The sequence below is a fragment of the Sphaeramia orbicularis genome, chromosome 4 (genome assembly GCF_902148855.1).
Source record: "Sphaeramia orbicularis chromosome 4, fSphaOr1.1, whole genome shotgun sequence".
Classification (NCBI taxonomy): domain Eukaryota; kingdom Metazoa; phylum Chordata; class Actinopteri; order Kurtiformes; family Apogonidae; genus Sphaeramia; species Sphaeramia orbicularis.
In genome coordinates, this window is record NC_043960.1 from 14,738,950 (window position 1) to 14,756,674 (window position 17,725).

Here is a 17,725-nt window from a genome sequence, read left to right on the forward strand (position 1 = left end):
CAACACAATAAACCCATAATTAATGACAACTACAAAGTTTCTTTGTGAAAAAATGTGGAAAAAATTAAGTGAAAATAATAACATTAAGCTGTGAAAATATTAAAATTTACAAAGCTATTCTTTCACAATAAAATACAAATAAATACATAAATAAAAACAAAGATGAACAACCTAAAATGTGCAATTTTAACAATATTCTGCCTGTTACTAAATGTTTTGTGCATTTATGGATCCACTGTGATCTGTAGTTGTGTCAATAATAAGTGATGTAATATTATAGACATTGTTCAAATTTTAGTTCCAAACGCCAAAATTTTAACAATATTCGGCCTCTTACCAAATGTTTATGTAACGTTGTGTGTAATGTACATGTATAAATAATAAGTCAAGGCATAATATTGTTAAAATTGCACTAATTTTTAACACAGAACCATTGTTTTTATTACAGAAAAGAGCAATAAGAATCATGTATAATGTTAATTTCAGGGAACATACAAATGAGTTGTTTATTAAATCAGGATTGTTTAAGTTTAAAGAGTTGGTTGAATTAAGGACATTGCTGATTGTGTTTAGAGCAAGAAACGGACTTTTGCCTGCAAACTTGCAGAGATTTTTTGTTTTAGTATCACAGGATGAAGAACATAGAAGGAGGTTTAATTTTAAACAGCAAAGGGTTTGGACTAATGTGAAGAAAATGTGTATTTCTGTTGTGGGTGTCAGAATGTGGAATTCTTTGGCAGTGGAAGAGAAGAGCTGTACAAATATTTTTCAGTTTAAGAGGTTGTATAGGGAAAGAATAGAGAAGCTTTATAAAAGCATGTAATGACATAATTCAACTTATGGATGTTGGATATATATTATTTGCATTGACTATCAGGTAAACTGTTTACTGTAATAATTGTAATGGCAACATATCTGATGTAAGCAGATGTTTCAAGAAAGGGGCAGGTATTAAAAGTTTTCTTCATCCTGCTCCTTTCCAGTCATTTAGATCGGAATGAATGATTAAAAAAAAAAAATTCTAATGAAATTTCTGTTTTTTCATGTTTTTCACATCTTTTTTGTAAAATGTAAATATTTTCATAATTTAATTGGGTTTTTTTGTACTAAAACAAAAAGAAAAACTTGGATTTGTCATTATTTATAGGTTATTAAGTGATTATTTTACTGGTCTGGCCCGCTTGAGTTCAAATTGGGCTGAATATGGCCCCTGAACCAAGATGACTTTGACACCCCTGCCTTAAGAGACTTAGTTAGGCCCTCCCCCTTACCCCTACCCCTTGGCTCTTGCACTTGGCACTGTAGTTGCAAGGGCTAGGGGTTGAAACATTCCCCTATGAAATGAGACAACCCTTTGAGACATCACATCATCAGCGGTCATCGATGTCGCTATAAACAGATGCGACAACTTTGCTTCCAAAATAATTCCCCATGCTGTCAGCAGCTCTTAACTGTCTCTGTTGCATGGGCTTTGTGCATCTTTTTGCGGCTATCAATAGCAAACCACAGAAGTGCGATCTATAATACTGGAACGGCATTAAACAGTCGATCAAATGATTAAGTTGTTTACAAAAATGCATACATTTGTGTGTTTCTTTCATCGCACTGCTCCACTTTTTTGCTGTTTACCTCCATCTTGCCAGTAGGGGTTCTGCAATATATCGCAATATTTCATTTCATGATACTATTTTGACATTTTTAGGTATTTATTCAAATGCAGATATGGTAGAGGTTCATTTTTGTTTTTCTTTATTGTTTATATCGTATTTATTCTTATTTATTCTTATTTAACACTGTTTTATTAAATAATGGTTATTTGAAGCCTCCTAAAAGCCCTTTTTACTGTCTGAGAGAGGCAGATGTTAGTTCCTTTGCTGGGATTGCACAAAAATAATGTTATGATGTTAGTTATGAACAAATAGAAAATGAACATTTGAGCAGGATCTTCAACTGTAATGTCTGTAAAACATAATTTAAGTTTTAACAGAGGGAAATTTTGTGATATAGCATTAGAGCCTGTTGTGATCAAATAAAAATGTGTTTAGTATTTGTGCATATTTCTGGTGTAATTTATCCCTTTCATACAAAGTGGTCACTACAGTGGATAGCTTTTTTTTTTTTTTTTTTTTTTTTTTTTTTTTAAATTAATTAATTAATTTTAATTTTTAATTTTATTTATTTTATTTTCTATAAAAAATTAAAAAAAAAAATCTAAAAAAGTGGACAGTTATTCTACAGCTGTTCTCCTGTATATTCATGGGTTTGTTGTTTTAGTTCCACATCAGCCAAAAAAGTGGACGCTTATGCACCATCCCATAATACACTGCAATTCTTACCATTACTGTAACTTTGCTGTTCTTGATAAACCTGATCTGCACTAACATGTTTGAGTGTAAATTGGTTGCTTGTTATTGTTATTAGGCTGCAATTAGTTGTTTTTGGTTTTTTTTGCATATCTCCATGAAGTGAGTACTGACTAGTATTAGAGTATGTTAAAATGTGAGAAAACATCAGATTAGCAGCATTAAAAATGTTTTTATTTCATAGTTTTCACACAGTATATCAGTAAATATATATTTCTTTGCTTCAAAAATTAAACACATGGTGTCCAGCTGAGTGGAACTCAGAAAAAAAAAAAAAAAGGTTCATAAGAAAATTTTCAATCACATTGTTTTCTTCAAGCCTAAAGAGGAATAAAAACACTCAGGAAAAAAAAAAAAATCTTGATTAAGGTTCTCATAATTCATGCATGAAAGGGTTAATTCTTCCAGGAAATAAACAAGAGTCCTCCCCCTTAGCCCTTCCCCTCTGATTTATCAGGAATTGAGACACCCCTACCCCTTCACGTGAACGTGCAAAATGGAGGGGTCAGGGGGAGGGTCCGAAGGGTGAATTGGGATTGGGTTTTAAACTGTGATTAGAAAGTAGAAGTGGGTGGTGAAGAGATGGAAGATGGTTGCAAAACAGCCATGAAACAGACAGAGTTCGTCAGGTCAAGAGTTCGACTTGTATGTAATTGGCTGACATGGAGTTTGTGAGATTGTGATTGGATAATGACAGGAATAAAGTTTTGCAAAGTTTCATTTGTGGATCATCTAGAGCCCCTGTAGTAGTAGTGGTAGTAGTAGTAGTAGTAGTTTATTTCGAGCACATAGAATCATCAGATAACAAAGAATCATACAACATGGTCAAAACAAACAAATAAATAAATAAACATTTTTTGTGCTTGAAAAGGAGTGGGAAGAAGTTTAACTTATTGACTCCCACCCCCTTTTTACAGACTAATAATCAAACTAGAAGCACTCGGAGAGCGCAGACCTCCACCAAGGCTGATCAGTGGCCCCCCCCGTGGGCCCCCCCACCCCCGATCGCCACCAAAATTTAATCATTTCTTCCTTATCCTATTTCCAACAAACCCTGAAAATTTCATCCAAATCTGTCCATAACTTTTTGAGTTATGTTGCACACTAACGGACAGACAAACAAACAAACAAACAAACAGACAAACAAACAAACAAACCCTGGCAAAAACATAACCTCCTTGGCGGAGGTAACTAGATCCACTTCCTTTGCTTTGTTAACACACATTTTCCTCTGTATATTTTTTACAATAACACAAAACATCCATAAAAACCATTCATATACACTTTTTTTAGTCACCTCATATACAGATTTGCAATAATCAACCGTTTTTAATATAAACTAGAAGCACTCGGAGAGCGCAGACCTCCGCCAAGGCTGATCAGTGGCTCCCCCCATGGGCCCCCCCACCCCCGATCACCACCAAAATTTAATCATTTCTTCCTTATCCCATTTCCAACAAACCCTGAAAATTTCATCCAAATCTGTCCTTAACTTTTTGAGTTATGTTGCACACTAACGGACAGACAAACAAACAAACAAACAAACAAACCCTGGCAAAAACATAACCTCCTTGGCGGAGGTAACTATAATATTTATATGCACTTTAAATATTTACTCCAAATACAATGATCAATAAATATGATAATATCTTCTTATCATGATAACCAATTAGCTATAATATCTTATTTTATGCATACTTCTATAATGTTCTATATTTTGTTATTATAGTGGATTTATACATCCTTTTAAATGCGCAGATTGAAGAAGACATTTTTAAGTTTTGCTCCAGATTATTCTACAGATGTACCCCTCTGACAGAGATACACTGGCTTTGTATGTTTGTTCTACACTTAATTTTCTTGTAGATTTCAGTTCCCCTTAAATGATAATTACTTTGCCTGTAGGTCACTTATAGGTAAACCATGGTTCTTCATGGAGTGCCATTGGTGATTGTAGGTTGTGGATGTTTATCTTAGGCTCAGCATCTCAGCTTGTTCAGTTTCACACCGTTATGAATTTGTCCACATTCTTTAAGTTTTTTTCATCTTTTTTGATGTAACATTATTTTTAATCGTTTTGAATGACATTCTCACATATTTGTGGACAAATTGGCGATCCTTTCATCTTATATCTTTCTTCCTGGATACTGTTTTTATTTTTGCCAAATTAAGATCATAATCACCTGAAATCAGCTGTTTGAATCAAATCATTTAACAAGTGTTTACCTCAAGTCCCAATTTTTTTGAGCAGACAGTACATTAAGTATCAGGTCTTAATAGTGTCTGCACTGAAACTAAAACTGAGATGAATTTAAACATTTTACGGCTCCAGCTATTTCTGATTTGAGGTTCGCATTGTTGTTGCACAAAATGCTCCTGATCATTGTGATATGTTCAATGAAATTAAGGAATGAAGGAAAGTGAGTGTGTGAGATAATTTCAATTTTGTTTTTAAGGATTTTAGTCATTTGGTGTATGTTTTTTTTTTTAGTAGCATATATGTAACATACTGTAGACAGTTTTCTTTCAAACTCATGACACTACCACACTTTTTCTAAACAGAGCCAGATTTCACTCCACAGATTTCTCCTACCTCCTCTGTAGATTCTCTCCAGGATTTATCTCTACTCTACATGTCAATGTTATAATTTATACATTTTATCACCTTGTGTTTATATCCGGTGTGTGTTGCCTCAGTTACAGCCTGTCACTGCCATGATTTGCTGGAGTAATCAGCAGGGGTGTTGAAGTGAAATCAGTACATACAGTATCCAGTACATGCTGAATGGTCTGTTTAATGTTCCACGATAAGGTGTTCGACTCTTAGTCTCAGTATCACTTTTATATTGAGACTCATCACCCAGAGGTGTAGGAGACAGTAGACATTAGACTGATATAGACTTATCTGTAAAACAGCCTTTGAATGAAAAGCACATGGTTTTACAGAAGCACAAACAGCAAAAGGAAGATGTAATAATATGGTGCAATAGAAAGGAAAACCTTTTTCAAATTCAGTGGAAATAACCAATCTACTTATCTTATTTGTTTTTAAAATATCAGTTAAGGACACTATAGATGTGATGGAAGTAGTCTGGGTTGTTACACAAAAACAAACAGAACATCAGCCAGTGAGAGCGGAGCATCACAGAACATCAGCCAATGAGAGCACAGCATCACAGAACATCAGCCAATGAGAGAGCAGTGTCAAAGAACGCCTGCCAATGAGGGCGCAGCGTCACAGAACGTCAGCCAATGAGGGCGCAGCGTCATAGAACGTCAGCCAATGAGAGAGCAGTGTCAAAGAACGCCAGCCAATGAGGGCGCAGCGTCACAGAACGTCAGCCAATGAGAGAGTAGCGTCACAGAATGCCAGCCAATGAGAGAGCAGCATCAGAGAACGCAAGCCAATGAGAGAGCAGCGTCACAGAACGCCAGCCAATGAGAGAGCAGTGTCAGAGAACGCAAGCCAATGAGAGAGCAGCGTCAGAGAAGGCAAGCCAATGAGAGAGCAGCGTCACAGAACGCCAGCCAATGAGAGAGCAGCGTCACAGAATGCCAGCAAATGAGAGAGCAGCATCATGGAATGTCAGCCAATGAGAGCGCAGCGTGAAAGAACGCCAGCTAGTGAGAGCGCAGTGTTGTCAATAACGCGTTTATTACACATTTATAACACGTTTATAACACGTTGACGACGTGTCACAGAACGCCAGCCAGTGAGAGCGCAGCGTTGTTAATAACGCGTTTATTACACGTTTATAACACGTTGACGAGGCGTCACAGAACGCAAGCGAGTGAGAGCACAGCGTTGTCAATAATGCGTTTATTACACGTTTATAACACGTTGACGACGCGTCAAAGAACGCCAGCTAGTGAGAGCGCAGCGTTGTCAATAACGCGTTTATTACACGTTTATAACACGTTGACGACGCGTCACAGAACGCCAGCCAGTGAGAGCGCAGCGTTGTCAATAACACGTTTATTACACGTTTATAACACGTTGACGAGGCGTCACAGAACGCAAGCGAGTGAGAGCACAGCGTTGTCAATAATGCGTTTATTACACGTTTATAACACGTTGACGACGCGTCAAAGAACGCCAGCTAGTGAGAGCGCAGCGTTGTCAATAACGCGTTTATTACATGTTTATAACACGTTGATGGCGCGTCAAAGAACGCCAGCCAGTGAGAGCGCAGCGTTGTCAATAACGTGTTTATTACGCGTTTATTATACGTTTAAAACACGTTCACGACGTGTCAAAGAACGCCAGCCAGTGCAGCGTTGTCAATAACGCGTTTATTACATGTTTATAACACGTTGACGACGTGTCACAGAACGCCAGCCAGTGAGAGCGCAGCGTTGTCAATAACGCGTTTATTACACGTTTATAACACATTGATGAGGCGTCACAGAACGCAAGCGAGTGAGAGCACAGCGTTGTCAATAACACGTTTATTACACGTTTTTAACACGATAACGACGCGTAACAGAATGCCAGCCAGTGAGAGCGCATTGTCAATAACGTGTTTATTACACGTTTATAACACGTTGACGGCGCGTCACAGAACGCCAGCCAGTGAGAGCGCAGCGTTGTCAATAACGCGTTTATTACGCGTTTCTTATACGTTTATAACACGTTCACGACGCGACAAAGAACGCCAGCCAGTGAGAGCGCAGCGTTGTCGATAACGTTTTTATAACACGTTGACGGCGCGTCAAAGAACGCCAGCCAGTGAGAGCGCAGCGTTGTCAATAACACGTTTATTACACGTTTATAACACGTTGACGAGGCGTCACAGAACGCAAGCGAGTGAGAGCGCAGCGTTGTCAATAACGCGTTTATTACACGTTTATAACACGTTGACGACGCGTCACAGAACGCCAGCTAGTGAGAGCACAGCGTTGTCAATAACGCGTTTATTACATGTTTATAACACGTTGACGACGTGTCACAGAACGCCAGCCAGTGAGAGCGCAGCGTTGTCAATAACGCGTTTATTACACGTTTATAACACGTTGACGACGCGTCACAGAACGCCAGCTAGTGAGAGCACAGCGTTGTCAATAACGCGTTTATTACATGTTTATAACACGTTGACGGCGCGTCAAAGAACGCCAGCCAGTGAGAGCGCAGCGTTGTCAGTAACGTGTTTATTACGCGTTTATTATACGTTTAAAACACGTTCACGACGTGTCAAAGAACGCCAGCCAGTGCAGCGTTGTCAATAACGCGTTTATTACATGTTTATAACACGTTGATGACGTGTCACAGAACGCCAGCCAGTGAGAGCGCAGCGTTGTCAATAACGCGTTTATTACACGTTTATAACACATTGATGAGGCGTCACAGAACGCAAGCGAGTGAGAGCACAGCGTTGTCAATAATGCGTTTATTACACGTTTATAACACGTTGACGACGTGTCAAAGAACGCCAGCCAGTGCAGCGTTGTCAATAACACGTTTATTACACGTTTATAACACGTTGACGACGCGTCACAGAACGCCAGCTAGTGAGAGCACAGCGTTGTCAATAACGCGTTTATTACATGTTTATAACACGTTGACGGTGCGTCAAAGAACGCCAGCCAGTGAGAGCGCAGCGTTGTCAATAACGCGTTTATTACACGTTTATAACACATTGATGAGGCGTCACAGAACGCAAGCGAGTGAGAGCACAGCGTTGTCAATAACGCGTTTATTACACGTTTTTAACACGATAACGACGCGTAACAGAATGCCAGCCAGTGAGAGCGCATTGTTAATAACGTGTTTATTACACGTTTATAACACATTGACGGCGCGTCACAGAACGCCAGCCAGTGAGAGCGCAGCGTTGTCAATAACGCGTTTATTACGCGTTTCTTATACGTTTATAACACGTTCACGACGCGTCAAAGAACGCCAGCCAGTGAGAGCGCAGCGTTGTCGATAACGTTTTTATAACACGTTGACGGCGCGTCAAAGAACGCCAGCCAGTGAGAGCGCAGCGTTTTCAATAACACGTTTATTACACGTTTATAACACGTTGACGAGGCGTCACAGAACGCAAGTGAGTGAGAGCGCAGCGTTGTCAATAATGCGTTTATTACACGTTTATAACACGTTGACGACACGTCAAAGAACGCCAGCTAGTGAGAGCGCAGCGTTGTCAATAACGCGTTTATTACACGTTTATAACACGTTGACGACGCGTCACAGAACGCCAGCTAGTGAGAGCACAGCGTTGTCAATAACGCGTTTATTACATGTTTATAACACGTTGACGACGTGTCACAGAACGCCAGCCAGTGAGAGCGCAGCGTTGTCAATAACACGTTTATTACACGTTTATAACACGTTGACGACGCGTCACAGAACGCCAGCTAGTGAGAGCACAGCGTTGTCAATAACGCGTTTATTACACGTTTATAACACGTTGAGGACGCGTCACAGAACACCAGCCAGTGAGAGCACAGCGTTGTCAATAACGCGTTTATTACACGTTTATAACACGTTGACAACGCGTCACAGAACGCCAGCCAGTGAGAGCGCAGCGTTGTCAATAACGCGTTTATTACACGTTTATAACACGTTGACAACGCGTCACAGAACGCCAGCCAGTGAGAGCGCAGCGTTGTCAATAACGCGTTTATTACGCGTTTATAACACGTTGACAACGCGTCAAAGAACGCCAGCTAGTGAGAGCGCAGCGTTGTCAATAACGCGTTTATTACACGTTTATAACACGTTGACGACGCGTCACAGAACGCCAGCCAGTGAGAGCGCAGTGTTTTCAATAACGCATTTATTACACGTTTATAACACGTTGACGACGTGTCACAGAACGCCAGCCAGTGAGAGCGCAGCATTGTCAAGAACGCGTTTATTACACGTTTATAACACGTTTAAAACACGTTGACGACGCGTCACAGAACGCCAGCCAGTGAGAGCGCAGCGTTGTCAAGAACGCGTTTATTACACATTTAATACACGTTTATAACACGTTTATAACACGTTGACGACGTGTCACAGAACGCCAGCCAGTGAGAGCGCAGCGTTTTCAATAACGCGTTTATTACACGTTTATAACACGTTTATAACACGTTGACGGCACGTCACAGAACGCCAGCCAGTGAGAGCGCAGCGTTTTCAGTAACGCGTTTATTACATGTTTATAACACGTTGACGACGCGTCACAGAACGCCAGCCAGTGAGAGCGCAGCGTTGTCAAGAACGCGTTTATTACACGTTTATTACACGTTTATAACACGTTGATGACGCGTCACAGAATGCCAGCCAGTGAGAGCGCAGCGTTTTCAATAACGCGTTTATTACACGTTTATAACACGTTGACGACGCGTCACAGAACGCCAGCCAGTGAGAGCGCAGCGTTGTCAAGAACGCGTTTATTACACGTTTAATACACGTTTATAACACGTTTATAACACGTTGACGACGCGTCACAGAACGCCAGCCAGTGAGAGCGCAGCGTTTTCAATAACGCGTTTATTACACGTTTATAACACGTTTATAACACGTTGACGGCACGTCACAGAACGCCAGCCAGTGAGAGCGCAGCATTGTCAATAACGCGTTTATTACACGTTTATAACACGTTGACGACGCGTCACAGAACGCCAGCCAGTGAGAGCGCAGCGTTTTCAGTAACGCGTTTATTACACGTTTATAACACGTTGACGACGCGTCACAGAACGCCAGCCAGTGAGAGCGCAGCGTTGTCAAGAACGCATTTATTACACGTTTATTACACGTTTATAACACGTTGACGACGCGTCACAGAACTTCAGCCAGTGAGAGCGCAGCATTGTCAAGAACGCGTTTATTACATGTTTATAACACGTTGACGACACGTCACAGAACGCCAGCCAGTGAGAGCGCAGCGTTTTCAAGAACGCGTTTATTACACGTTTATAACACGTTGACGACGCGTCACAGAACGCCAGCCAGTGAGAGCGCAGCGTTGTCAAGAACGCGTTTATTACACGTTTATTACACGTTTATAACACGTTGATGACGCGTCACAGAACGCCAGCCAGTGAGAGCGCAGCGTTTTCAATAACGCGTTTATTACACGTTTATAACACGTTGACGACGCGTCACAGAACGCCAGCCAGTGAGAGCGCAGCGTTGTCAAGAACGCGTTTATTACACATTTAATACACGTTTATAACACGTTTATAACACGTTGACGACGCGTCACAGAACGCCAGCCAGTGAGAGCGCAGCGTTTTCAATAACGCGTTTATTACACGTTTATAACACGTTTATAACACGTTGACGGCACGTCACAGAACGCCAGCCAGTGAGAGCGCAGCGTTTTCAGTAACGCGTTTATTACACGTTTATAACACGTTGACGACGCGTCACAGAACGCCAGCCAGTGAGAGCGCAGCGTTGTCAAGAACGCGTTTATTACACGTTTATTACACGTTTATAACACGTTGATGACGCGTCACAGAATGCCAGCCAGTGAGAGCGCAGCGTTTTCAATAACGCGTTTATTACACGTTTATAACACGTTGACGACGCGTCACAGAACGCCAGCCAGTGAGAGCGCAGCGTTGTCAAGAACGCGTTTATTACACGTTTAATACACGTTTATAACACGTTGATGACGCGTCACAGAACGCCAGCCAGTGAGACCACAGCGTTTTCAATAACGCGTTTATTACACGTTTATAACACGTTTATAACACGTTGATGACGCATCACAGAACGCCAGCCAGTGAGAGCGCAGCGTTGTCAATAACGCGTTTATTACGCGTTTATAACACGTTTATAACACGTTGACGACACGTCACAGAACGCCAGCCAGTGAGAGCGCAGCATTGTCAATAACACGTTTATTACACGTTTATAACACGTTGACGACGCGTCACAGAACGCCAGCCAGTGAGAGCGCAGCGTTTTCAATAACGCGTTTATTACACGTTTATAACACGTTTATAACACGTTGACGACACGTCACAGAACGCCAGCCAGTGAGAGTGCAGCGTTGTCAAGAACGTGTTTATTACACGTTTATAACACGTTGACGACGCGTCACAGAACGCCAGCCAGTGAGAGCGCAGCGTTGTCAATAACGCGTTTATTACGCGTTTATAACACGTTTATAACACGTTGACGACACGTCACAGAACGCCAGCCAGTGAGAGCGCAGCATTGTCAATAACACGTTTATTACACGTTTATAACACGTTGACGACGCGTCACAGAACGCCAGCCAGTGAGAGCGCAGCGTTTTCAATAACGCGTTTATTACACGTTTATAACACGTTTATAACACGTTGACGACACGTCACAGAACGCCAGCCAGTGAGAGCGCAGCGTTTTCAATAACGCGTTTATTACACGTTTATAACACGTTGACGACACGTCACAGAACGCCAGCCAGTGAGAGCGCAGCGTTGTCAAGAACGCGTTTATTACACGTTTAATACACGTTTATAACACGTTTATAACACGTTGACGACGCGTCACAGAACGCCAGCCAGTGAGAGCGCAGCGTTTTCAATAACGCGTTTATTACACGTTTATAACACGTTTATAACACGTTGACGACGCGTCACAGAACGCCAGCCAGTGAGAGCGCAGCGTTGTCAATAACGCGTTTATTACGCGTTTATAACACGTTTATAACACGTTGACGACACGTCACAGAACGCCAGCCAGTGAGAGCGCAGCATTGTCAATAACACGTTTATTACACGTTTATAACACGTTGACGACGCGTCACAGAACGCCAGCCAGTGAGAGCGCAGCGTTTTCAATAACGCGTTTATTACACGTTTATAACACGTTTATAACACGTTGACGACACGTCACAGAACGCCAGCCAGTGAGAGCGCAGCGTTGTCAAGAACGTGTTTATTACACGTTTATAACACGTTGACGACGCGTCACAGAACGCCAGCCAGTGAGAGCGCAGCGTTTTCAATAACGCGTTTATTACACGTTTATAACATGTTGACGACGCGTCACAGAACGCCAGCCAGTGAGAGCGCAGCGTTTTCAATAACGCGTTTATTACACGTTTATAACACGTTTATAACACGTTGACGACACGTCACAGAACGCCAGCCAGTGAGAGCACAGCGTTTTCAATAACGCGTTTATTACACGTTTATAACACGTTGACGACACGTCACAGAACGCCAGCCAGTGAGAGCGCAGCGTTGTCAAGAACGCGTTTATTACACGTTTAATACACGTTTATAACACGTTTATAACACGTTGACGACGCGTCACAGAACGCCAGCCAGTGAGAGCGCAGCGTTTTCAATAACGCGTTTATTACACGTTTATAACACGTTTATAACACGTTGACGACGCGTCACAGAACGCCAGCCAGTGAGAGCGCAGCGTTGTCAATAACGCGTTTATTACGCGTTTATAACACGTTTATAACACGTTGACGACACGTCACAGAACGCCAGCCAGTGAGAGCGCAGCATTGTCAATAACACGTTTATTACACGTTTATAACATGTTGACGACGCGTCACAGAACGCCAGCCAGTGAGAGCGCAGCGTTTTCAATAACGCGTTTATTACACGTTTATAACACATTTATAACACGTTGACGACACGTCACAGAACGCCAGCCAGTGAGAGCGCAGCGTTGTCAAGAACGTGTTTATTACACGTTTATAACACGTTGACGACGCGTCACAGATCGCCAGCCAGTGAGAACACAGTGTCACAGCTCGTCAGCCAATGAAAAACACTGTCAATAATTCAGCTGGTTCTTATTTTTTCTTCATCTTGTGCTGTTACACAGTTATAACAAACCTTTCTTGTAATAAATAACTTACACGTACAACTTTGGTACTGTTTCTTCTTTTGATGTTTCCTTTGTTGATTTTCCACAGTGTGATACCATCAGTTTTACAGTTTTTTCATTGGCTTTTGTGGTTTCACCACTCATCAGATTCTTTCTTTATTTTTTAGGTTTCCCGTGAAGAGGAGGTGAAAGTGTGGGTGGGACTTTTTTACCACGTGTTCACACACCTGTGGTTGTTTGTGTCACCATGAAGCACCAGTCCATCTCCCGATGGCTGAGTCAGCTGGGACTGCCGCAGTACTGCACAGCACTGGAGCAGGAGTACGACGGCGTAGAGGTAACACACACAGCACGGAAACATAGAAGCCATACACTCATATGTTTTGGTGTGTTTAAATTTTTTCCTAGGGGGTCAGTCTCAAGTGGCCACAAAATTAGGTGCCAGATATATTAAGTAACTGCATATATTGTCCACTTTTACTCAGATTTAAGGAGTTCAAGTCCAGGGATTTACCTGAAATAGAACATCTGTCCGTCCGTCCATCCATCCATACATACATACATAATAGATACATACATGCATACATACATACATACATACATACAGGGGTTGGACAAAATAATGGAAACACCTAACATTGTGGCATCATAGAAGCTGTTTCCATTATTTTGTCCAACCCCTTTATATCCATCCATCCATATGTACATAATAGATACATACATCCATACATACCAGCGGCGGCTGCTTGTTTTTCAGACAGGGGAAGCTCATTGTCGGCTTACATAAAAAAAAAAATAAAATAAAATAAAAATAAAATTTCAAGTTATTTACACATATATTCGGCCCTCCGTTCCTTCTTAAGAAAATGGTCAGTGACCTTATCGTACCAAGTACGTGTCTTTTCCAGGGACTGGACCAGTGTCCTCTCAATGACCAGCAGAGCTGGGCTGCTTAGATTGCCTTGGCCCATTGTGTTGTGGGTGTAAGACTTCAGCCTTTATAAACTAGAGATGCTCCTTTCACTCTGACCTAGCCGACAGTTTGATTGGTTTAACTATCTACAAAACAATATTAAACTCAAACAAGAAATGATTAAATTATGTCACTGAAACAAGAAAACGCTGAAATTATGTTAAATTGAAACAAGGAAGTACAATGAGTGTGTTTTATTTACAGTGCAAGAAATGAACGAGTAATTTCGTAGTGGTTTCTCTCTCTTAATTTCACAGCAGAATGTGCGACGGTATTAAACTGAACTGTGTCAGTGAAGGAGGAGATCTGAAAACAGCTGTCTATCAAACAGGATTCAGCCTTTCGACTGATCCTCCAATCAGCATGTGGGATTCTGGCGTCCAGCCCGGCCGAGCTTCGCCCACAGCCCCATTCACCCTCAGAGATGCCCGGTGTCCGGGGGCGGGACAACATCATGGCATTTATCCAATTACCGTCCAGTTTTGAGACAATGAAAAAAACTGTTCCACTCAGTCCCATTGAAGCCCAGAGACGCCTGCAGTCTACGGACAAATGCACTGAGCAGAGATGTATGAGAAAACAGCGCAACGGGAATGTATGAGAAGTGACCAACATCGCGTCTGTTGATTTGTGATAAAGCTGATTCTGAACGAACTCATCTTTGAGATGAACGTGCACATTTGTAGTCAATGAAATGTCAACACAACTGAACATATTTAACCATTTAATTTTTGTAATTTTAGGGGAAGCCGGGCCTCCCTTGCAGTCTGTGAGAAATCGCCTCTGATACATACAAATAAATTGCACTTTTTAGGGAAAATCTGATGGGTTTAGTACTTTTCCTTTACTCATCTTTTCTGCAGCATTGGAAGTAAATGGAACAAAATGGAACAAAAGGTCTTTAAAGTTTATGCAAACAATATCCACAGTTATCACAACTATTTCCCCTCTGTGTATAAAAGCAGTTTAGAACAAACCTTGTTACTTTATGCTGCATTATTTGGACAGTATTACACTGCAGGCAGCAGTATATTGCTATAATAATTGCAAAAAAAGGCGATTAACAAAGGAAGGTAGAGAAACCATTATAATCTTTAAAAGTGTTTTCTTCTCCTTCAGGATCCTAAAACTTGAGGTGAAACTTTAGATCGGTGTGTCTGGTAAAATTCTGTAACTGCACATCCCTATTCTAAACTATCCTAATTTTCAGTTCCAACCAACATTTCTCAGACTTTGAATCAATTCTCATGACAACAACTGTACTTTTAAAGATCCTTCACAATGTAAAGAGGAGGGTTTTTTTCTGTTCTGGTAAGCCCAAATGGAAGAGTAGTCATGCATGCCAGTGTTTCCCACATTAGTCTGAAAAAAAACCCCGAAACAAAACAGCCCAATAAAACTTCATCATGGTCCAATTAGACAGAATGGACAGTGATGTGAAGCCTCTTTAACATCAGGCCATTAACCAAGCACATTCTGAACCTTCCGCAGCCATTGGCTAAGAGACTTGATTGATTGCCCAATAAGACATGAAATATGCCATTACCTCCTGCTAATGTTTACCCAGAATGCATTTGTGTTAATGAAGGCATAATGAGCAGAGCTTAGGTAAAAGTGGCAGGGACGGAGAGAGTGACATAGAAGAAGAACAAGGAGAGACAAGGACAAGTAATGCATGTTAATTTCAATGAATCCTCATGGACTTTTACATGCGTGTTACTGTATCTAAACCGAACACTTAAATTAATTTTAGAACTTAAATCTGCGCAGATCAAACAAATGCCTCTGTGGTTTTCAGACAGTGAAGTAAATGCTCAAACAGCTCTCTGAAGTACGAAGCTGATAAATAAAGCTGCTCTAAAGAAACTCCCTGATTTTTTTTTGTCTAGCACAATGCATGAAAGATAAGCTCAGCATAGCACTGCCCAAGTGTTTTTTTCTATGCGTACTATAGCAACTTATCCGTGTGACTGCATCTGAGGCATTCAAGGTGATGGTTAACACAACAGTCACTGGCAAAATCAACTCTAAAATCTGCCTGTTATTATATGCATATTAAATGAACAGTTGTTTGTGTTTCTTTTAAGGCTCTACACATATTTCCTGTATTTTCTTGTTTTTTCAGAGTAAAACAGAATCATAAATAAATATATATGCTTATTTCAACCCTGCAGAAACAACAAAGCTAAAGGCGGCCTAAGACTTATGCACATTAATGTACACTGAAGCCAGTCCTGGGTTAGAAACTAAATAGCTTCCATACCTGTCGCATGTTTCAAAACAAACTTTTCTGCTGGGAAAATTTCCTCAAATACTTTCTGTCCAAAGGAGAATTGCAAAATGTAAGACCCAGTGTCACTAAGTTTATACTGTATCTGGATGATTTTCTTTTGTGAAATAAAAAGATATTTAAAAAAACAAACAAAAAAAATCTATCTTTGTTTTTTACATTCTACGTAACGCTGCTCCTTTTCCACAAACATCCACCGCTCAAATAACCAGAGGAACTATAAGAGAAGACCGTAGTATTCCGAGAAGAAGAGCTGCTTTTAGCCAATCTGATTTTTCAATAAAAACATCCAGAGAATGGAATTTACTACCAGTACCCCCGAGAGAAATAAACACCCACTGTTCTTTTACTCATCAGCATAAACATCCAAAGATGAAAATTGGATGCATCTGTTCCTTCCTCCTGCTGCTTTACTGCCATACTTTATTTTTATGCATTTAACTAGAACTAGAATTGTCATATAATAATAATAATAATAATAATAATAATAATAATAATAATAATAATAATAATAATAATAATAATAATAATACATTTTATTTATAAGCGCCTTTCAAGACACCCAAGGACACTACAAGATAAAACAGACAATCCATAAAATACAAAAAAATAAACAGATAAAAGAATAATTACTATATATTGAAATGAAGATGTAAAATGGAGAGTAGAACTTACAGTGGGTAGGCTATTCTGAAAAGGTGAGTTTTGAGTCTGGATTTGAATGTGGTGAGAGAATCGCTGTTACAGATGGATAGTGGGATATATAGTATAGATTGGACCCTGTTACATTCTGTTACATGTTACAGCATTTTAATGCATTTTTCCCGTTGTCGTTTTAGATAATTTTTGACATTTTCTTTTTTTTTTTTTTTAAATCGTCTTAATATGTTTTTTGGCTTCTTTTCAACATCTTATCAAGGACAGCAAATGAAAATCCTCCCTGCTGGGTAACTCTCCCTGTCAAATAAAGCAATAAATACAAATACAAAATACAATAAATGCCAGAAAATGCTAAACTCCTATGCTTCTCCAAATTAGAGGCGTACCGGCTGCCTTTAACTGTATATTTTAGTCTGATTGAATGTACGATACCTCATACAACCCCACTTTAAAAGACCCGAACTTCCCCTTTTAAATCGTATCGGGTCTTTCAGCTGTGAGGTGTTAAATGTTGAGGGCCGTCCCTGAAGCTCTGCTCTGTCTCCTCATTCACAAACACCTTCATTGCTGCAACAACATTCACGCGGTCAAAACCAACATCCACAACTGCTGTATCAACTCTGCTCAGCACTGGTATGACAGTTTATATAGTTGTTCAG

The 17,725-nt window shown here is 40.5% G+C and overlaps 1 protein-coding gene across 1 annotated transcript in view; it reads left to right on the plus strand.

The window, feature by feature from the left end:
• The window catches only part of bcar3 (BCAR3 adaptor protein, NSP family member), a 193,829-nt gene that overhangs the window by 19,435 nt on the left and 156,669 nt on the right, over nt 1-17,725 (plus strand). The window contains exon 2 of the mRNA XM_030132041.1: nt 13,311-13,480. Within this exon, the coding sequence (XP_029987901.1) occupies nt 13,391-13,480 (90 nt within the window). The 5' untranslated portion in view covers nt 13,311-13,390. The remainder of the gene's footprint in view (nt 1-13,310; nt 13,481-17,725) is intronic.